At 47.4% G+C, this 22738-nt stretch overlaps 1 protein-coding gene across 1 annotated transcript in view; it reads left to right on the top strand.

The window, feature by feature from the left end:
• Positions 1 to 22315, top strand: part of ACER1 (alkaline ceramidase 1) — a 26407-nt gene extending 4092 nt beyond the window's left edge. Inside the window, exons 3-7 of the mRNA XM_019513364.1 lie at positions 13181 to 13295; positions 15248 to 15386; positions 17555 to 17692; positions 20196 to 20333; positions 21987 to 22315. Of these exons, the coding sequence (XP_019368909.1) occupies positions 13181 to 13295; positions 15248 to 15386; positions 17555 to 17692; positions 20196 to 20333; positions 21987 to 22155 (699 nt within the window). The 3' untranslated portion in view covers positions 22156 to 22315. The remainder of the gene's footprint in view (positions 1 to 13180; positions 13296 to 15247; positions 15387 to 17554; positions 17693 to 20195; positions 20334 to 21986) is intronic.
• Positions 22316 to 22738: the final 423 nt, after the last annotated feature.

A 22738-nucleotide genomic window follows, 5' to 3' on the forward strand; every position in this document is an offset into this window, starting at 1 on the left:
TTTTACCCCCCCCCCCCCCCCAAATTGTCGTAACTGCTGCAAGTTATCCTAAATGATGTAGCCACTTGAGACCCCTTCCGATCACAAAGCCCCTGCGTGTGTAACCTGCCCTGCCATTCTCAGTGCATTACTGCTGGAGGATCTCATGAGAACAGACTGGGAGATGTTGGGGCAGATACTAACATCTGCACACACAGACCTGCTTTTTAAAATGTGACTAGTTACTTTGGGACATCAATCTTTAGGAGCCCAGCCAGAGCCACTCCGCAATGGCTAGAGTTCCTAAAAGCACAGAGGAATCCACCGTCTGTAACTCAGGTGGGCATTTCCAGGTGGGCACAAGTCCTCCTGAAAAGCCTTGGCCCTAAATCCATACTTAAGCACCTAAATAAATGGAAAGGTGACATTTTCAGAAGCCATTTTCCAAAGAATGTGGGTCTTTAACGGAAGATTTTCAAGGATATTCAGACTCCTAAAATGAAAATAGGAGCCTGAGGACCTCACTCCACTTAGACCCATTCAGAAATCTTACATATCTTTGAAAGTCTGACTTATAGGAGCTCACATCCCTTTAGCTTTCAATGGGACATGCTCATGAGTGCCCAAATCACTTTTGGAAATGTAACTAAGGTTTCTAGATTAGGAGTTTTAGACAATTCTGCTAAATATCAATTTAGCATCAAAGGATTAGCACCTGTACTTTTAGATTAAGCCACCGTTATGATGCTAACTAGGATGAGTAAAATTCCTTCTAGCCACAGCTCCTGCACCAACTTATCCCTTGCGGGAGAGAACAACTGAAATGAAGAGTGAAAACAGATTACGCCAATGGGTAAACGGCATGGAGTTTCTTTTGGGGATTAAGTGATTGTTTCTCTCTAACTGAACACAACACACTTGCTCCCAGTGAGGGAAAGAGTTTTTTTTTTTCTGGTCCCGGCACTGATCTCACTCACTCCAGTTTTTCTGCAGTTGAGTCACTGTGGACCTAGGTGATTTTGAGCTACATCATCCCAGGCCAAGAAAAGTTCCCTAAGGTATGTGTTTAAGGGTGAATTTAATCCCTATGAAGAGTGAAGTTAATCCCTTCGGACTGAAGTACATCTGCAAGCAGTGTCCTGTTTGGGAATGGATTTAGATCATTTCAGACCTGCTTATCTGTATTTGATCCTCCCACCCAGAGATATAGGCTGGCTCCTGGCTGCTGGGCACTTACAGCTTCTCCATGAAAGTCAGGCCTGTGGCCAGAGGAGAATCAAGTCCATTCTTTTCATTTCTACATGTCTGTCCCCCACCAGGTAAACTGGCCATATTTTCACTTTTAAAACCATCCCCTATGCCCGTCCCTAAGAGCTCCTTTCTACTGGGCCCTGATATCATGGTATAACACTTCCAGACCTTGTCCCAGCAAACATCCCCACACCCACACACTCCTGCTCTCTCCAAGGAGAATGTGATTACAGCATTCACTCATGCGATGCACCATTCAGCAGACTGCATCATTTATCCCATGCTCTCCAATGGGCAAACCTAGGAGTTACTGCTATGGGTGGCTGCTGCTAGGCCACTAGTGGCAAATACTGCACTGACTGATTTTTGTAGCACCTTCCTGGAATGCAAATCCTTTTGCTTGTGGATCAGACACTGCCATTTACAGTCCTCTGGAAAGCAAACTGTGGTCTCAGACCGGTTCAGTTGGGCCCTAGTAAGAGGCATTGCTTTCTGTGGAAGCAGGTGTGTTCTGCAGTTTCTAGATCATGCTAAAATGCATTCCCCATGCAGAGCTCATTGCACTCCTCTGCTCCTGAGATGACAAATACCTGGATTGCTGGGGTGCAGCCCACATCCAAAAGAAGCAGTGGCATTCAGCTGGCTAGGCAAACTTTCCTAAAAACTGCTACTTCTAACAGAGACTGCACTCGAGTAACCAAGGGTGGGGATCAGTTAAAGGGGCAAACACAATCCTGAAGATCAACTGCTGTCACCATGCTTCCACCAGTACCCAAGTCTTATACAGGTGCAGTTTTTACTTCCTGAGCTCTCTTCTGTGTCAAATCCACATATTTTTCCCAGGTGAGCTTGATGCAGTAGAGGGAGATGCACTGATGGTACTTGCAAGAGTTTGCTCTTGAGGTTCACCGTTGAGGAAGGCAGAAATCTAGGCTACAGAAGCAGTGTCCTGGAGTTGCCTGTGATAGCATTCATTCAGTGCATTTCTTACCCTGGAACAGTAGAATTCAGCATGCATGGGCCTAATCCACAGGTTGTGGGTGTCAGTGGGAATCTTCCCATTGACTTTTACAGGCTTTGGCTCAGGTCCTGCGTGATTAATTTAAACTGGAGGATTAGTCTGTTCCAGCTCACAGCTGGCATGCTCTGCATTGCTTGTCATTCAGTTGCTGGTTGGACAAGATGCTGGATGTTTTGCTGAATCCTTTGGGTGTGTGCGCACAATGGAAACAGCGAACAGTAGTCCCTGGTGATGCATTCATAGATTGTAACCATTAATGGTGTCCTAACCAGTGCTGGTAACCTGATGAGGTGCTGAAGTTATAGAAGGTGTTGTGGTGGGGAGGGAAGGGGAGCAAGGAATATCTTTGGGCTCTAACACAAAAGTTGATAGCATCAGGCTCAAAGGGGAACTTCAAGGATTCTCCCCCCACTGCAGAGCCCTTTATAGCCTACTTTTTGCAGCTTATTCTATGTCTTGAACTTTTCATAGTGTTCCTAACATCACCCCAACTCCCTCCACCAAATCATCTGGGATAACCTTAGTTAGATCCTAGTATAACTAGCTTGGGTGTTGACATGACTTTGTGGCTGGACCAGATGACCCTGCAGGTCCCTTTCAACCCAGTGATTCTATGACTTAGTCCCCTGTGGAATAGATAACCTCATCCTCCCCAGAGTTAGCTTGCTTTGTCCTTCACAAAGATCATCAGCCTGGTCCCCTACACGCTGTGCCGTCATTTATGTTGGTACAGAGTGAATGTAAACTGCCCTTAAATCAGCAAGGCAGCAGTTTATGCCTGGTTTGCACTTGTGTAAATGAGGGCAGCAGCAAATCAGGCCTTTTCTCTTTATTTCTCTGCTTTCTATTGCAATTGGCTCCATGAAGATTCAGGATGTTTTCTATTAAGCTTTCCCCCGCCACATCTGGTTCCCTGCCATTGTGGTTTGGAGCTGGTCATTCAGGATTTTAGCAGCACTTTTGCTGCTAAAATGTTTTGCTTTGTCTTCTTATCAACCAGTGCAGTTATGTCTACTTCAGATACACCAGCTGTGCCTGATTCTTCTGTTTAAGAGACACCATAAACCAGGGGTGGCTAAAATGCAACTTGCAAGCCACATGTAGTTTAAAGGCAGGCCTGAAGAAAGTAGTAGCAAGATCAAAACATTCCTTTCCTCCTCTGCATTTATTACTTTGTATTTCTAATTTTCTTCCTTTCTTGCTTATTATTTGCTCTAAGAATTTGCTTAACAACAAATTCTTCTCTGGGCTGGGGCACTGTGCACACATCATTGACTCTGGGGCATGCACATCTCAAAAGTGCTGTGCCCTATGGCTCTTGGCCATGTTTAGCTGCAAACCAAAATCTTGACTGGTTAAGAAGTTTGGCCACCCCTGCCACAGAGCAAGGCAGTGACAGTTTTCTCTTTTAAGGCAGTGGTTTTCAAGCTTTTTTTGTACCACGACCCATTTGTAAACATCAATGGCCAGTCCCAACCCAGTGCCTCTCACTCCTAATCCATAGTCCCCTGCCCCCAGGCCCCAGCCCCTCCGTGTGGGGGTAGAGGGAGCCCAAGCAATCCCTTGTAGGCTGGAGCTCTACTTTTGGGTGAGCCACAGGTTGTTTCAAGGCATTTTCCTTCATGCCACCTTTGTTTTCTATTTTGCAAGTACCCATAGAAATAATCTCTCTAAGCAGTCTTAATCTCGTCCATAATTAAACTCAAAGCAAGAACATTTATGATTACGAGTAACCCAACAAGTACACTTTTCTCGAGACCCAAATTTGTTGCCTGATCTTGTCTTGTGCTAAGTCACATAGGAGTCTCTGTTCTCACAGGTCTGAGCTCTGACCACCAGAGCACATCACTGCCTATTATTATAAACAACCAAGAATTAATCACAATCACTCGCTACTCTTAATTGCAGTACCACAGTACATCATCATCCTGCCGGCAAACCAGTATATCCAATGGGACAACTGGAGGTTATGTAGGTGGATATGTGGAAAACAAAGTGAAATGGCAAAAGAGAAACCAGTTAGAGGTTTGTGACTGATGAGTCACTTGGGTGTGGACCTATATATACACACATATATAGAGCAGTATTTGGAAGGTTTGTAATTGGTTTCAGTGGGAGAGAAACTGGGACACGAACCATGCAAAATTTAAGGGAAGGAACCTTGGCACAGATTGTTCTGGTCTCAATTATAGTGGCAGATAGAGCTATAGCCTGGACTTACAGGGATTTTCAAATGGTGCCTTGTTTCCAAGACTCTCCGACAACACTAAGTACATTGCCAATCTAGCAAAGCACTTTGAACAGATGCCAATCAGTCCATTAGGCAGGTCTGCCCCCTGCCTCAGTGCCCACCCATTAGTCCCATCAGTGAGGAGGGAATCAGCAGAGAACCAGGCAGATCCCATGCTGCAGTCTCTGTAATCTTTCACCTAACTCCCAGATATCTCAGCTGCAGCGAAGCTGCCTGGCTGTTTCTGGGACTGTCCTCCAAGGGGGATTTGCAGTTCAGGGTGGACAGGGGCACAGAAAGATGACCGGGCTGTGGGGGGAGGTGTTATTTTGTCAATGGATTCTCCTTTGCGTTCATGTGGGTGGGATACCTGCGTTGCTTCTTGCACTTGATCCATTCAAACAGGCAAATTGATTTGGATCAAAATTTAATGGTCTCTGGTTCATCCCCAGCATGGAAAATTCCAGCACAAAAGGAACTTGTTTGGGAAGTATTAGCAGCTGCAAAGGGGGGTTAGGGCTGGAATTGGAGCTTGACTACAGAGCAGGGATCTCCCATGCCAGCCAGTATACTCAGAGCCTGAAGCAACTGGCCTTGCAGTTGTCAGTGGGTTATCTCCCAAGGACAGCTGGCTAGCAGGGCCACTGGACTACTAAGTCGGCAGTCTCTCAGAGCAGAAGCGGCCACTGTGATTGCAGATGTGCTAAGGTCCAGGATGGCTGGCCAGCACCTGATTGGAATCACACAGGTATAATCATCACCAGCAACACAGTGGAGCCACAAAAACCTCTGTCCACCTACTGAATTTCTTTCCACACATGGTGCGTTCATCTGTAGCTTCAGCTGAATGTCTCTCTAGGTGCCTTTTCTATTAGCAGACTTCATGAGCAGTGACCTGTCTTCTGTTCCTGACTCTACCACTGATCCTAGGCAGGCCCCTTCCCTCCCACCCCTCATCCGTCTGGACTGTAAGCCCTTGGCAACACAGATCATCTCACTACGCATCTCATCTGTGCACATCTAGTTGTAGCTAGGGCTCATAGGTGCTGTTGTGACGATAATGAGACTACAGACCCAACCATCACACTGTGGAGTAGCAACTTGTAGGGAATTGCAAGAGGGCTTTATCAAGTCCAAGGGCACTGAGGGAGGAGAGGGCCTACCTCCCTGAGAATCACCCCCTTTCCATCATGCTTTCTCACAATGTAGGCCTAGGTGCATGGCCTCTCAGCCAAGACACAACATGAACAAAGTCATCAGATGACATCTGAACTAGTTTGGCCATCTGTTGAGTCCCAGTATCTCTACTCGGCTTGGAAATCTCTGTCTATGGCTTATTGTTCTTACCACCCAGAATACCATGCATCGAGATGTGTGCTACGACAGACCTAATCAGGACTCGTGGTAGAGGTGATATCTTGTATTAGACCAATTAGATTTTTGCACGCAAAAACAAGTTCTTTAATTGCAAGCTTTCAGGCACAAACACCCTTCATCAGCATAGGAGAAAACATGGTAACCTGGATACATGACAAGTCGAAAGCTCATACACCAGGTCTAGTCTCTTGTTATACCAAACTGTCTTCCAGGAACTTGATATTCTGGTCTGGACAGCCTCTCTGGTGTCTGCTCCTGTGGTTAGTTGCTGAGGCCTTGTAGGCTCCAACGTCAGGCAAATCTGATTCCCAGCCCAATAGGACCTAGCAAGCGAACATCTTGCCTCCATAAACCCCCACATTAAGCTAACTAAGCCTAAGCTGCTATTGTGACAGAATTGTTCTTAGACTTTGGAGTACACAGTAGCCAAAAAGAAAAAAAAAAATCCCCCAGCTGCCTTTTGTACTTATCACCAATTTAGTAACTTGTTCAGTTTGCCACCAAGTCAAGTCCTGCTCTGAGTTCCAGCCTGAAAAAATTAGCAATGAACTGAAACGCATATGGTAGCAAGATTTCTAAAGCACCAAGGAAGTTAAATACTCTGTTTCCACTAATTTTCAATGGGCGCTTTTCCAAACTCCACCCAAAGCGATTAATCTTCATGCTATTAGATAGCCATAAAAGTAAACCCTCTGTGGACCATTGCTGTTGTAGCAACAGGAATATCGAATGATTGTGAGTGGAAAGAGAGATGCTCAGGAGAGAGCCTCACGAGGGAAATGTGTCTACTGTGAAGTCAGAGGCATCCTGTGAGAAAAGAAAAATGTGTCAAGGCAACCAGTAATGCCCATGAAACCCAATAGGGATTTGCCAGAGAAACAGAGCCTCCTTTTGCAGTGCATGTTGGGTTTAGAGGATGCCAGCTGAAATAGCCACCCAGACAAAAAACAAGCCATGGGTATGCCTAACAGTGGGACGCAGGCATCATTTGGATGCATCTTCCAGTTCCTCTGAAAGCAACTATAGCAAAAGATGGATTCAAAGGATGGGCTCAACACCTGTAGTCTCAGTCCAGCATTGCAGAGCCTGCCTGGGGCCTAATGCTAAGCATTGCCTGGTAGTTCTTCCTGCTGCTTCTAATATTTTCACCAGAAGACAATCTTTCTCATGCAAAATGAATTCAGGGTCAGTAAACAGCAATGGCCAAAGCCACATAGGTTGCCAGGTCTTTGCAGGACTCCCCATACCCACATCTATATTCCAACCTTCAGTGTGCCCTTATACTTCAGTCCTAGGCCCTCCTCAGATAGCTTTCCTAATGCATAAAGCTCTGCAAACGCAGCATACTTTACTACTCCAGTCCAAGTTCTCTCCTAAATAGAAACAGAGAAGCCTGTCAAATACTATGACATGGACAAGACCTAAAACTCACTCATTGTCCCCTGGGAGCTAGGCCTTTGTGTGAACTGCAGAGCTAGAAAGCCAATGAGATGGCTCACACTTACACATGAATTCCTGTTGCCATCTGTGCACAGACTATACGGCTGATTTCTACTTTCCTAAGAGTTCAGTGGAGATGGTTGCAAGTTGGTATCTCAACCTGCTTAAACTGGCCATGATTAAGTTGAGGCTGGAAATTAGAAGGAGGTTCCCAACTATTTGAGCAAAGAGGTTCTGAAACAGCCTTCCAGCTGAAGCAATAGGGGGAAAAATTAGCTGCTTTTGATGGCACTCAATAAATTTATGGAAGGAATGGTATGACATGGTACCTGCAATTAGAGGGGACTGGGCTAGGAGACTGGAGAGATTTTTCCAGTTCTGTCTCTTTATGTTCCTACTAGATGCAATGTTATGGAGTTCCAGCATTTAACCATCAAGCTTCAGTGCCCTGGATTCACTTACAGTTTTCAAAAATTGCTTGAATTTAATCATCGCATTTTCCAGTCTGGCATACTGTACCTCCTTATACCTCTTCTTTAATATCTGATCTTGTACTCTGTCTACTGTACTAATTAAATGCTAATGTTGAAATCAAGTCAGTAAAAGATGCTGATGCAATGCACAAAGCAGCAAGGGTTACACCTCTGTGTGAAATCTCTAGCATATGCTTTTCCTAACTCTGGTCTGCTGAGTTGGTAATTGAGCAACCAGCAATGCCATAAGATCATTCTTGCAATTTGCATTTTGCTGCACTTTCTATGTGCATTTTTGCTCTGTTGCTCCTTTGTGTTCTGCAAGAACTGCTTTACTCAATTTTGAGACATTTTTATTCACAACCTATTGGTAATTGTATAGCTCTGATTTGTTTTCTCCCTCTCTTTTGAGCTGTCTATCACTGATCACAGCAGCGGGACCAGAACTTCCCTTTGGTGGATGTGTCTGAACCTAAAAACTGAGTGATGGATAAGATTGCTCTGATTCTAGCCTTGGCTAAATTCCCAGGCAAGAGTGAAAATACAGCTGGATTGGGCAATAAATGTACCAAGAACAGGCAGCTCTCCTTGGCCTGAGAGATGCTATGAAGAAAAGCATTAGCTTGTCTCCCCACAGGCTTGATGAGGCTCAAGACTAACATGCTGCAATGAAAAGAGAGCAGCCTCGGTTGTGTATCATGTGGCTGATGTGTAATCTGAACGTGTTAGGGTGTGTATCATATATATAACTACTAAAGTGTAGACTCGAGCCCTCTTATTATCCACTTAGGGCCTTTTGGACCTCACAAGTCAAACAAAGCTTGCATACGAGGGCCCAGAGGGATGCAAGGAGTTGCTTAATACAGACCTGATCATAGGAACTGGGCCCAAGTTAGCACCTACATGGGGACAAAAGGAAGGACCATGGTGGTGAGGTTACAAGTAATCTCAGAGCACAAGGGATGCTAAGTGCAATACTAAGCTGTGCTCCCCACTTCCCCTCCCCTGCAAAATAAGTGCTGCTTTTCAGATGAGATTATACCAAGGGCTCAACCACTTGTACTCAGGGTATTTGTTCTTGCCTCCTTGCTCATCCTAACATCCTCCCTTCCCCTAGCAGCTTCAGGTGGACCCAGATTCCTTTTGCTCTAAAACAGTGGTTCTCAACTGTTTTAGACTCAAGGCACCTTTCAAAAAATGCCTGTTTTTAGTTTTCACATCTTTTTCTTTTTTTTTAACAATGGCAAAATAATTGAGAAATTCCTCTCTTGTGAAGTATCCTGAAAGACCACAATAGGCCAGAATGTTTTAGACCCTATGGATTCCTATTTGAAATCTCTAGGTTTAGCTAAACAAGGTTCTCTGGGTAAATCCAATATCTTTTTGATACTATTTGAGTTGGTGTAATAATAGTAGCAAAATGCACGTCAGGGCTGAGAAAATGGCAGCGGCACGCTTTTGAGCTATGGGTTTAGCTAATGAATCTTATGTAAGTGTTTGCATACCAAACAGTGCTAATAGCTGCACCCCACATCAGTGCTGTTGTGGTCAATCCTGGATCTTGCACTTGCACCTTCGGAGGTGTGGTACATCTTGTGCAATGCGCTGGATGCCCTTGTGGAGGGTGTGTGGGGGAGGTTAGGTGGCAGCTGCATGCTGGGATGGGTGCACGCCGAGGATCTGTCACGGGCGGGAGTGCCTGGTTGCTCGTGGGTTCACACTTCTCACAGGGTGGCTATTCACTCTCCAGTCTCTCGATTCTGATCCTTGGGGGGAGTCTGCAGGGCACCTTTCCTGCACAGACCTGCAGGCTTCACTTTGTGGATCTGCTGGATGCAAGAAATCGTGGACTAAATATAGATATTGGATTTATGGCACATTATAACCTACCTGCCATCAGATACCCTGTCTGCATTTTACCAGCTACATTTTATCACCTCCCCCTTCCCTACCTGCCATGTCTTTTCACACCTATTGTCTCCCATTCCTTTTGAACCTTACTGACGTGCATTTGCATGTTCACAGACCTGTATTTTGCATTTTGGCTTCTATTCTACCTAGGAAAGCACGTAAACACCAACAGACTTTCCCTACACCTGAAGAAGGGTGTTTGTGCCCAAAAGCTGGCAAAGAACAATTTTTTCCATGGGTTTAGTTGGTCTAATAAAAGACAGCACGTCTACCCAAAGAACCTTTTCTGCAATATAGTGCAAATCCTTTTAAAAGGATCTCATGGCACCCCAGGGCCCCATGGGTGGTTAGGAATCAGTTCGCTAAACCATTGTGGGACACTCCTGCATGTTTTTAAAGAGCTAAAATGTTTCACCCTAGAGGAGACAGCATTTCATTGGTAAGCTTCTGCAATGTGTTTAGGCTTGGGATGAAAAAGGCCAAGCCAGAGAACATACCATCCATGTCAAGTTGAAATTCAGACAGACATTGCACATATGAGCATTTCCAGTTGGCGGTTAGCACTCTTTGGCTTAGCTCAACAACAGTCCTGACTGGCTCTGGGGCCACATGAGACAGTGTAAACCAAAGGGCTATGATGTTAAACCAAGTATTGTTTGAACCACTCCTGGCATAGATTGGGTTTCACTTTTGCAGGGGTTAAATAGACACTGCTAAGAGCACTGGGCTGTAATTTCCAAATCTGACTAAGGGCCACTCTACAGGTAACATTTAGGCTGCAATTAATGTGTTAATCACAGCATAGATGGCAAGGGTGCTACTCATGCTCGCAATTTAAAGGTGCCATAACATGGAAAACCAGCCATAAAAGTGTTCCACTTATGATGTAGAAAATTTTTATGGCTGGTTTGTATAGTGCCTTAAATCAAATGTGAAGCACATCCAGGGCTGGTGCTGACAATCAGCTCATTGCTGGCCCTGGCTCCAGGACAATACCAGCTTACATCAGGCTGCAATGCATTTGTACACACACTTACGCCGCAGCACGGGGAACTTGTAAAAGATGCGCATCAGTGTGGAGAAAATGGCAGCGGCACACTTTCGAACTAAAACACCTCAAAAGAGTTTTAGTTCAAAAGCACACCACTGCCATTTTCTGCACGCTGATGCGCTTTTTGCCACCTATACAACTGCACACAATGCAGCGCAGTGCGCATCAGCTCACATGTGGACCTGCCAGATCTCCAGCGTGTTGTGAGATGAAAAGGTATGTGTATAAATGCCCTGGCTCTTGACTTGGTGGTGCAGAGAGACCCTGGGATCATGATCCTGGGCTTTCCCTTTACTAACAAATAGAAAGGGCATGACTGGGATCTGATCCCTTATCCCAAAATTGCAAATATAGCATGGAAAGTGTTGCACTTGTTGGGAACAGGGCTCAGATCCTCTGACACCTTTAAAGAAACGTTCCAGGGGCCTTAGGGATCCAGGCATTGTTGCTGGGAAGAGATGTGAATCAATATTCCTTGGCTGGCTTTCACACTGGTCCAGCTCCTTTGCTGATAAAAGCTATTTCCAAATCTAATCTACCTTTTACCATTTGGGGATTTTTTGGACCTTCTCTAGAAGCAGCTGACCTCTTAGATGCATCCTGATCCTTTCTTGCTCTTTGTATGGTCACCCTTACTGCCATGTCAGAGATAGGGAAATGAGGTCACAAGAGGGAAAGCAAGTTACCCAAAACTGTTGCCTTGGGAATAGGACCCAGTATTTCTTCACTACTTCCCCGGGGTAGGTACAGCCTTGTTTGACATGAATCACCTCAAGAGATCTTGATTAGATGCTGTTAGCAGAGTGCCTTGAAGGTACAGAATAATCCTGTTACATGCATTTTAAGAGCATTAATAAAAAGTGTATCTTTCATCATGCAGTTGCAACTGTATTGACTCCCTGACTCTTGTAACACATCAGTGCACCAGCTTATCCTACCTGTCTCCCTTCTTGCCTGGCTCCACAGCACTGCACCCTCAGCAAATGCCCCCTCCCCAACAGGTTTACCAGCTGATTCACCTATTCAAGTAAAACTCCTTAGTCCTCACCTCCCTGCCAATATGAACTGAATGCTACAGATGATAACAGGGGCATTGAAAGTGGAAGTCCAGGGATGAGGAGGAAGACAGAGGTGGTCATAGTTTCATAGTTTCATAGATTTAGGGTCGGAAGGGACCTAGTAGATCTTCTAGCCCGACCCCCCGCCAGGGCGGGAGAACAACAAAACCCCAAAACAAAAACGGGACTCAAATGAGTCCAGCCAGGTAGGCATCCAGCCTCTTCTTAAAGACCCCCAGGGTAGGGGCCAGCACCACTTCCCTTGGAAGTTGGTTCCAGCTCCTAGCCGCCCTAACTGTGAAGTAGTTTTTGCGGATGTCCAATCTATACCTCCTCTCCATCAACTTGTGCCCATTACTCCTTGTTATGCCAGCGGGCGCTAGGGGAAACAGCGTCTCCCCCAAACCCTTCTGGTCCCCCCTAGTGAGTTTATAGACGGTCACCAGGTCCCCCCTCAGCCTTCTCTTGTGGAGGCTGAATAGGTTCAGGTCCCGCAGTCTCTCACTGTAGGGTCTGCCCTGTTGTCCCCGGATCATGCGGGTGGCCCTCCTCTGGACCCTCTCCATGTTGTCCACATCCCTCTTGAAATGGGGCGCACAGAACTGGACACAATACTCCAGCTGTGGCCTGACCAGCGTCGCATAGAGGGGGAGGATCACCTCCTTGGCTCTACTCGAGATGCACCTGTGGATGCACGACAAGGTCCGGTTAGCCCTGCCAACCATGACCTCGCATTGTCGGCCCATGTTCATCTTGGAGTCAATAATGACTCCAAGATCTCTTTCTGCCTCCGTGCTCTCAAGTAGGGAGTTCCCCATTGTGTAAGTGTGCTGCTGGTTCCTACTGCCCAAGTGCAGCACCCTGCACTTGTCCGTATTGAAACGCATCCTGTTCCTGTTAGCCCACCCCTGTAACCTATCCAGATCCTTCTGCAATCTCTCACTCCCTGCTAGCGTACTCACCTCCCCCCAAATTTTGGTGTCATCAGCGAATTTAAGGCCCCTGTGGTCAGGGGCCTTTCTGTTCATTTGCCCAGGTACAGGATCCAGTTTAAGTAAACTGGGACAGACTGTCCTGCCACAGCCCTGCTGACTCCCTCCCTCTGCCCCAAAGACTGCTTCAGGCAGAGAGAAGGCAGCAGTCCTTACCTGCCACTACCTCACAAGGGTACTTCTCCTGCCAGCTTCAGTCCTATTTGCTGCATGACACCTTTGCCTCCTGAATTTCAGTCACTAGTAATATAGATTGAGTGACACCTATGGTTCAACAAAGGTAGGTACCCATTTTTCAGATGGGGAAACTGAGGCACAGAGCAGTGATCTGGCTTGTCCATTGACACCCAGGGCCCTTTTCCCTGTAAATTGAATGTGTTTGCTGTTTGTTTTTCAGATCAGCAATGTGAGTTTCTTCATCATTTCTCCTGTCCTGCTGCACCTGAATAACCAATATGTCCAGGAGCAGAGAAAGCCTGTGTACTATCTCTCCGCCATGCTCTTATCAATAGGTACGTGGCAGGGTTATGGAAAGGCTCAGCATAACCCAATTGCCTGCAGGTTTCAGTGGGACAAGAATGGACCTGCCAAGGAGGCAGACTCGATGCTGGGCTAAGTGCAGCACTGAAGGCGCAGCTTAGGGCAGGCAAAAGACAGGATTTGTGGCATCTGCTCTGTGGCCAGTGGCACCAAGCAAAAGCTAAACAGACCTTTACTTCTGCCTTCACTGAGCTGCTGCTTTGCACTAGGAATCCTTGTAATGAGAGTGCCACAAACACTACCTATGCGTAAGCCAGTGGTTTTCAAGCTTTTTTGGACTTGAGGCACCCTTTGCTTGGGCTTGAGGCACCTTCCATAACTTTTGTGAATTGAGTGGGATCCAATTTCAGAAAACAATTTATGTATTACAATGCTTACCTCCTACCTGGGCCATGGAGGTGTGAGATCATCCAGGCAGAGACAGGCCTGAGCCTGGCTTATCCGCTTAGTTTATTTGCTTATCTCCTCTCATCTCATGGCATCCTTCAAAGGATCTGGCTGTAGCCCAGCGTGCCCTGACACCATGGTTGAGAATCACTGGCTTAAACCAAGCCTACATTGATCCTAAGGTAAAGTTTCCTCCAGCCTCTTTACGTGATCAAAAGAGCAGCCAGAACCCAGCCCAGGACATTATTCACAAGCACTAAATCTTCTCAGTAAAACTCTGGGAACCTGTCTGACTTGAGCCACTTTATTATTGACAACCACCTTCCACCCCCAAGGGAGGCTTGAGGGCAAGTCTCAGGTTGTTGAACTGGCTCAGGGACACAACCTACAGTTTCTGGATCTACCCCTGGCTCTGATTATGGAGCAGAGATGCCTCCATGAGCTGCTCCATACTGGTCCCCACTGATTCTTGGATTCAAGAAGGTTCATAAGCAGGTGGGTAACTTGAAAGATCATTTCAATAGGATGGAGCCAGACTAACCCCATACTCCAAGACCTACTTGAACCAGAATCTAAATATATACGAGTAAGCCCCCTCCAGTAAATTGAACTTAGCTGCACATCAGGCTTGTCTGCCTTGCAGGCATTCATGCTGACATTCATGTAGGAGTTGCTGTAGACAGAGCCCAACCTCTTGACTGCTCCTCACTGAGGACTGGGGTGGGAGGGAAAGTGGGGGAGAGGAGGGGTGGAAGTTACTGTAGGAAGAAAGGAAAACATGCCTACACAGCAAGCTTATCATGCTAGGCAGTGGCATCCTCAAAACAGGCTCATGGTTCCACCCAAGCTGCCTTTCAAACTGGAAGCAGTGTAGTTACACCCAGGCCTCATTGCTGGCCAGCTAATTGGCACTGGTTGGGCTATTTGGCCCAGTCACCCATCAGTGGCAAATACACCCAGAGCATGGTGTAAATGCACCTGCACCGTTCTGGTTTAGGAGGCAGAGTGCGTGAAGCAGTGCAGTGCGCTTGAGGCCACCATGGCTGTCTGACATAGCAAGTTTGCTGGGTTTATCTGGAAATGGAAGTGACCCCCTCTATCCCATACTGAGGCCAATTTACAAGCCTGCCTGGGTGGTGTGAACAGAGTTTAGTGCAAATAAGAATCAGGCTCAAAGGTACCATTTGCTGACTCCTGACCAGGGTTTCTTACTGCCCACCTACAGCAGAGTGCCCTATGGAAAGGATACATCCAGCTGTCTGGTAGATGGGTGGTGCTGAACCCTGCCCTCCCCTACATGTCTGATTGCTGTATCCACTGGAGTTCAGCAGGAGTTGGGCAGGATTTGACCTTGTGCAAGTGTTGAAAGGCAGAGCAGGGGCTTGTAGCATGTGTGCTATGGCTATCTTCTGTCCCAGCCCCCATTAGAAACTTCAAAATCAGTCTCTCCACAAGGTCTGTCCCAGCCCCCATTAGAAAGGTGGAGGGGGACTGGGAGGAGCAGGATTATTAATCCAACCAGCTTCACTCACTGCAGGTATCTTCTCTGTATACTTTCACATGACCTTGAGCTATGTGGGGCAGCTGCTGGATGAGCTCTCCATCCTTTGGACGCTGGCTATAACCTACACCTTTTGGTTCCCAACGAGTCGCTTCCCAAAATTTATCAAGAACAGGTGAGAAAGGTACGGCTACTATGTACCCTGCAGGCTCCAGCAGCTGCCTTGTCAACCATAACATCTCAGCCTTCCCTTGTGTGGACCCATCAAGTCCCCCGTTCAGCAGCTGACCTTGCTGAGAGGGGACACACTACAGAAGCGGCTCTCAACCTTAGACTCGAGGCACCTCTCCATAACTGTTGTGCATTTAGGGGCAACCTCTGCTGATACAGGCAGGAGAAGCCCCTCCTTTTCCCTGCACAAGGGAGACATATCCTCTCCCTTTGCCTCAATGCATCAAGCCCAGGGGACACCCCTTGCTTGCCAGGTAGGGACAACACTTACTATCTCCTGTCCACAGTGGTGTTGCTGGTCTGCCTGAGAGCCCAACAGGCTCCTGGCAGCCACTTCTATCAGGCCAGGCTGCAGCAGGGTACCCCCTCCTTTATCAGCCACTTGTTGGTCTGGTCCCTGTGACATTTTCCAGAAACAGAGGTGCAACAGCGCAGCTCTACTTGGCAACAGCAGCATAACATCCTTAAAAGGATCTTACAGCATCCCCGGTTGAGAATTGTTGTCTTCCAGGTTACTGTGGCACATGCTGGAACCACTGTTCGCTGGCAGCAGCTTGGTCAGTGCAACTGTGAAGGATACTCCTAGCAAAGTTTGCAGGAGTTGTGCGAAACTCAAGTCAGCTGGAGCGGGTACAACCAACACATGGGCAATCAGGGCTTAACCCCAGAAGGTCACAACTCAGGGCATCAGGAACAGGCAAGGTCAGAAAGCAGGGGTCCCAGATAGAGTCTGGAAGCCAAGGTCTGCAAGAGACCAAAATATAGGCAGCCCTCCTGGGTACAGCCACAGAAGAGAACAGGGGGATCCAGGCTGCAATTGCTAGCCAGTAACTGTAAGGGACTGGGGCACAGGTGATAGAAACAGGGAGCCAGTACCACACCCATGTAGGCAACGGGTCAGCTGGAAGTAGTTTGGCCACTGGCAGCCAGGCTCATTTGGGTAACCAGGGCAGTTTAACCTGCTTGCAGCTCTGCCTCCTATAGCAGCTACCTTTACAAAGCTAAGCAGGAAGCCAAACATGACTTCTCTCAAATGCATCCATTTGGCCCTTGCAAGCAGCCTGGCCAAGTAGATGAGACTCGGGTTTGCCAAGTTAGAAGCCCACATCCTTTTACCACCTCTCCTCGCTTCTCAATGAGGCCAGAGGTCTTGCTTGTTTATGAGGCTTAGGAAAGGCAAAAAAGTTACCAGCACTAGGTAGTAGCACAAAAGAGTCTGGCAAGTGTGATCTGATTCCCAGCCCGGGGATATTCCGGGATATTTTGAGGGAGAAAAGCATGGGGATGACAGTGAGGTGTCTTTGTTCTGTCACAAGCGGTGGGGGTGCAGTAACACAGGTAGGGGAAGCTCTCACCTAGACCTGCTAGCCTAGGCTAACAGTTGCAGTGAAAACCTCCCCTTGGAGTCATCCATTCCCATGCAAAAAAGGAGGTCACTGGGAGTTCACTGTAGGAACAGGGCTGGAGGAGGAAGGAGAAGAAGGGAACTTGGAAGGGATTTGCATGTGAATACTCCATGTGAGAGCCCTATTGTTGTTCAGCAACTCAAACTCTAAAGGGGTTTGCAGGAAAAACCGTGACTGGTGCTAGTGAGAGGAATTCCAGCCCCTGGCCTCAGTCCTGCAGTCTTTACTCGTGCAACATTTACCTCCATCCTGTCTGCCTAGCTTTCTGCCCACCAATGTGACAAAGGAGATGGGTCATGCCGACCGCATCTTGCCCTTGTTCCAGCTTGCTTTTCCTTTGGGAATCCTACAGGCATCAGATAACATTGCCTTCAAATGAGGCTTTTGGCAAATGAGCTGGGCTTTGGGAAAGACTTCCAGCGGAGAACAGGTATCCCAGGAAGACTCCTGTCCCTGTTTTCCTGCCTTTCACAGTCTAGCTGCTGCTCGGTCACTCATGCTGTCAGCCAGGTGCAACTCTGAGGCTTCTCCTGCTGGACTTCGGGCTCCATCCTGGGATGCTGCAAGGCCCTGAAAGGCAGGAGCTGGGTACCAAGTTAGTGCGGTGACCCCCTTGCTCACATCTCAGCTAGGGCTGTGACCTGCCATGAAACGTACCCACCTCCTGTGTGATGCTCACCCATCTCTGTTTGCCCTTTCCCACTAGGACTCAGTTTAGATGGCTGGTTGCCATCACCACCACCATCATGACCCTGCTCTCGTTCATCAAGCCGTCCATCAATGCTTATCTGCTGAACAGCTTTGCCTTTTGCCTGCTGTACATGATATGGAGTTTTCTGAGGAAGTAAGGAGTGGTTTCCTTTGCTGGGAAGTCTGTTTGCACTTCATCCCATACTCATGGCTGCAGGGAAGAGTGTAGGGGCAGGGAGGCACTCCTGTGAACACACACACATGCCCACTGGGACTTGGGAGACTTGGGTTCAGTTTTCTAATCCACCACATACTTCTTACGTGACTTTGAGAGACCTGTTGGTCTCTCTGGCCCAAATCCTCAAAGACAATTTGGTGTGCTCCCATTACAATCAGGGTGAGTTGTGACAGGTTAGTCTAAGTGGCTTCTTTTAAGCTTTACTTTACACCTTGAAGCAGCTTTGGTTACACCCTTCGACTGAGCTGGTCACTCAGGGCATTTGTACACATGCATGTGTATGTGCCGCAGTGCCGGGCACTTTTAAAAGCGCCCAGCACCGTGGCACACATTTGTATAAATGGTGAAATGTGCAACAGCGCTGAAAAAATGGCAGTCAAAGGTGTTTTAGTTCAAACATCAAAGGTGCTTTAGTTCAAAAGCCGTATTCTGTACGCTGCTGCACATTTAACCAGTTATACAAATGCATGCGATGCAACGCCGGGCGCATCAGCTTGCATGCTCTGCTGACTCAATTCATCGAGTCTGCTCTGATGCACTGGATTTTTGGTGCATCGGAGCAGATATAGCTACGTGTTTAAATGCCTTTGGGCATTTATATAATTCAGATGCTACATTAGGACTCCAGTCCCGCCAAGCATTTAAGTATGTGTTTCAGCACCTCACTGGCTAGGAAGGTAGTTGAACATATACATAAGCAGATCAGCAGTAAGGTTGGGTTGCTGGGCTGAATGGAGGCCCAAACAGTATGTTAAGGTTGGGTCCACTTTAGACGAGAACTGTTTCATAGTTGGTCGGGTCAGAAGGGACCTGAGCAGATCATCAAGTCCAACCCCCTGCCATGGCAGGAAAGAGTACTGGGGTCAAATGACCCCGGCAAGGTGTTCATCCAGCCTCCTTTTGAAGACCCCCAGGGTAGAAGCCAGCACCACTTCTCTTGGAAGTTGGTTCCAGACCCTAGCCGCCCTGACCACGAAGTAGCACCTCCTGATGTCTAGCCTAAATCTACCCTCTGCCAGCTTGTGACCGTTATCTCCTGGTAGTGCTTGGGGGCACAGGGACTCCCCCTATGCCTGCTGGTCCTCCCTGACTAGTTTGTAACAGGCCACTGCTCTCTTGTGGAGGCTGAACAGGTTCGGGTCCCGTAGCCTGTCCTCGTAGGGCCTGCCCTGCTGCCCCCTGATCATACGAGTGGCCCTCCTCTGGACCCTCTCCATGCTGTCCACATCCCTCCTGAAGTGCGGCGCCCAGAACTGGACGCAGTACTCCAGCTGCAGCCTAACCAGTGCCGCGTAGGGGGGGAGGATCACCTCCTTGGACCTGCTCAAGATGCATCTGTGGACACATGACAAGGTGCGGTTGGCCTTCCTGACCCCCCTGCTGTCGGCCCATGTTCTTTTTGGCATCAGTAATGACTCCAAGATCCTTTTCTGCCTCTGCACTGATGAGAAGGGAATTCCCCAGCCTGTAGGTATGGTGCTGGTTCTTCCTCCCCAGGTGCAGCACCTTGCACTTGTAGTGCTGTGACTAAATAAGCTTCCTGGAGTGGTGTGCAGGTGACAAGGAGCTTTCAAAGAGTCGACACTTAGCTGCATGGCCAGCCAAGGAGAGAGCTCGAACACAGAGACTGACATTTTGGGTTGACGGCCTTTCTCAGAGTGGCATGGTAAAGGCCTTTCCCCAAAACCCAGTGGGTTCAGGCTCATCAGCCTGAGCAATGATGGGCAAAGAAGAGCTGCCCTTGAAGATGCTGTAATGCTAGTGAGTGAGTGTGGGGGTGGGAGCGTATATGTGCGTGGGTTGCACTGTTCACCTCTTGGTCAGGGGTTCAAACCAGCTTCGGTCAGTGAATACTGATTGATGTTCCTAACATACAGCTCTGTGCTGGCTCCTGTGCAAGGGATGAGGGGGCTCACAACAGGTCAAACATCTGCTACACATGAACTGATCGTGCAGTCAAAAAGACTTTGTGGCAGGGCAGAAACTGGTTGTGGCCACGGAGACTACATTGGCCCAGGATGATTCCTGCAAGTCCAGTGTCAGGGCAGCACCAGGGAAGCAGCTCTAGGCATCTTCAAAGAGCTGTAGAGAGTTAGGAGCCGAAATCAGCTCAAGGTGATTTGGTGCCCAACTCCCTTTAGCTCTTTTGAAAATCCCACCTAAATGTCTTTCTTTTCCAGGGGTAACTCCGCAGGTGTCCTCAGCACTGAACGTACTCCCACTTGCAGGAGTAGTTCTAGTGCACAGAACTGCAGGGAAAGGGGGGCTGGCCCGCTCCAAGGGCAAGGGCGCACATCTTGCTCTGACATGGCGAGCTAGAATCGATGACTGTTTTTTAAAAAGCGTGCTCTACCAAAAGACAAACTCTTCTAACTCCACGTTCCAACCTCTACCCCTCTACTCCCAAACTGCCTTCCAGGTGCGAGGACAGCCGTGTCCACCGGCTAGCTGCTGCCATGGTTGTGTGGTGGGCATTAGCCATTGGGTGCTGGATAACCGACAAGTGGTTCTGCGGATTTTGTCAGAGGATCAATTTTTGTTATTTTCACAGCTTCTGGTAAGAACAGTCATTTCCTCTCACTTTGACAGAGGAGCCAAATCACCGGGGGTGTTGCATCCTAACCAGGACATCTGTCCGCCTGGTTTCAGGCCGTAGCCCGAGGGCTCAGGAATCATTTGGGGGCTGGGGTTCAACAACAAGGCAATGTTAGGGTTCATAGCTGGTAAGGACAGTTGATTTTTTTCTGAAGGAAACGTTGTCCACTGCAAAAATGCCAACATGATAAAATGGGCACGTTCCAAGAAAATGTGCTGATTCCACTGAGACTTGATGGAAACCAGACATCCTGGCTAGTGCCCTGCCACCTTGACCATTGGCTTCCCAGCCTGGGGATCCTGCTATAAAGCTGGACAGCTGGGACCTGGTTTGCTAGCCTAGATTTTTTTTAAATCCATTATAGATGTTCTAGATTTCATAGATGTTTAGGCTCAGAAGGGACCTTAGTAGATCGAGTCTGACCCCCTGCCCCGGGCATTATGTTTCTTTCAGACTGGAGGGGCTTCATTTAGTTTTAGTTTTTAAATTTCCATTCCACAGAAAATTTTGCATTTTTGATTTTTCATTCCTATTCACAGTTCTTTGGAAATGATTTTTTATTTTTATTTTTTTACACAAAGCAAATTCTGGTTTCCACCCATCTCTGTTTGTTTGACAATTTCTGCATTGAGCCTAAAGCCTGAAGTCCTTACTCAGCTCTTGCTGGGCACGTCTACACGAGACGCTAAATGCACAGTAGACTAGTTCTGCTCCACATTAACACAGCAGGCATAAACCATGCTAATGTGCAGCAGAATTAGTCTACTGCACATTAGCATCACAAAGCGTGCGCTGGTGCTACTGTGCAGTAACACCAATTGCGATGCAGTAAATTAGTACTGTTATTACAGGTACTAAACGCACCGTAACTACGGCACATTAATGAACATGTAGACACGGCCACTCAGTCCTTAAATATGAAAAATGCAGTGCACACTCTGCACTTCTCAAGATCTGGCCTTCATAACTGACTAAACACTGCTTAGCTCCTTGGTACCAGCCAAGGACTTTCTCCTTATTTCTTCACCATCAAAAAATACAGCAATTCTTCTGTTGCAAAGAACTCAGACCCCAACTGGTCACAATGTTTCTGACACTATGAATTCCTATTTGAAATCTCTGCAATTTTCTTGTGAATCATGCATGGGTGTTTGTTTGCACACCTAACAGTGCTAATATTTGTGCAGTACCCTGTGGCACGCTAAAAAGGATCTTATAGCTCGATCCCTGGTTGAGGATCACGGCTATAGCCTGATTTCCCAGTGGAATATATCTTCTCCTCGTTATATATATATAACCAGGAAAAGATATATGTCTACAGCTGTCTTCTCCTGGTTATATATATAACCAGGAGAAGGTACTGGGCCAGATCCTCAGGTGTTATGCATTGGGCAAAGTCTTTTTTGGAGCTATACTAATTTATACGAGCTGGGAATCTGGCCTGCTATATCTGGACCTCATAAAAATCCCACACCATACTATGCTGGCAATGAACTTGCAGCTAGAATATTTTTCACCTGCATGAGGATAGGGCCTGTGTCGTTGCAGAGAACAGTGTGCACCGGCTGTGATGTCCCATGCTTCTTACACGTGCATTCTTTGTTTCTTTGCTAGGCATATACTGATCGCCATCAGCCTTCTGTACTGCTGCCCCTTGTTTATCTACTTTTATGTCTCACATGATATGCCTTCCTTTCAACCCCAGATACAGTACTGGCCTCGCGACTCCTGGGTAGTTGCCTTGCCCTATCTTGCCCTAAGGAAGACTCACAAACAGTGTTAGAGACCAGTTCTAAGATTCAGCTGCTCAGGGGCCATGCGTCCAAGCACAGATATTGTCTGCAAATACTTACGTGGTGGTTTTGGTTTTCTGAATGGCTGTTTGGATACCACCAGCAGCATAACTAGGGCAGGGCAACCAGGGCAGCCACCCTGGTTTCTAATTTGGGGGGTGGGAGAGTGGGGGGAAACTCTGCCACTGCAACGGTAGTGGACAGCAACTGGAAGTCACTGCTGCCCCGGATGCCCAGCTACATTGTTATCCAGGTTGTAGCTGTATTGGTCTAGAGGAAAAGGCAATCAGGACTCACAGTAGAGACGATATCTTTTATTAGACCAGCATTATTGGTCTAATTATTATTATTATTATTATTAATTATTAATTATTATTGGTTTAATAAAAGGTATCCTCTCTACTATGAGTCCTGATTGTTATGCCTCTGGTTGCCACCCTGGTGATTGGGATAGAAGTGTTGATAGCTTGCTCTTGCATGGTGTGAGAGCTGTGTGAGAGCTCACAAACAGCCAGAAGTACCAAGACCCAGTGTCTTCCATTAAACAGATCCCCAGGGAGCGGGGAGAAGCTG

Source organism: Gavialis gangeticus, unplaced genomic scaffold (assembly GCF_001723915.1).
Source record: "Gavialis gangeticus isolate Ggan-Ray unplaced genomic scaffold, GavGan_comp1, whole genome shotgun sequence".
Classification (NCBI taxonomy): Eukaryota; Metazoa; Chordata; order Crocodylia; family Gavialidae; genus Gavialis; species Gavialis gangeticus.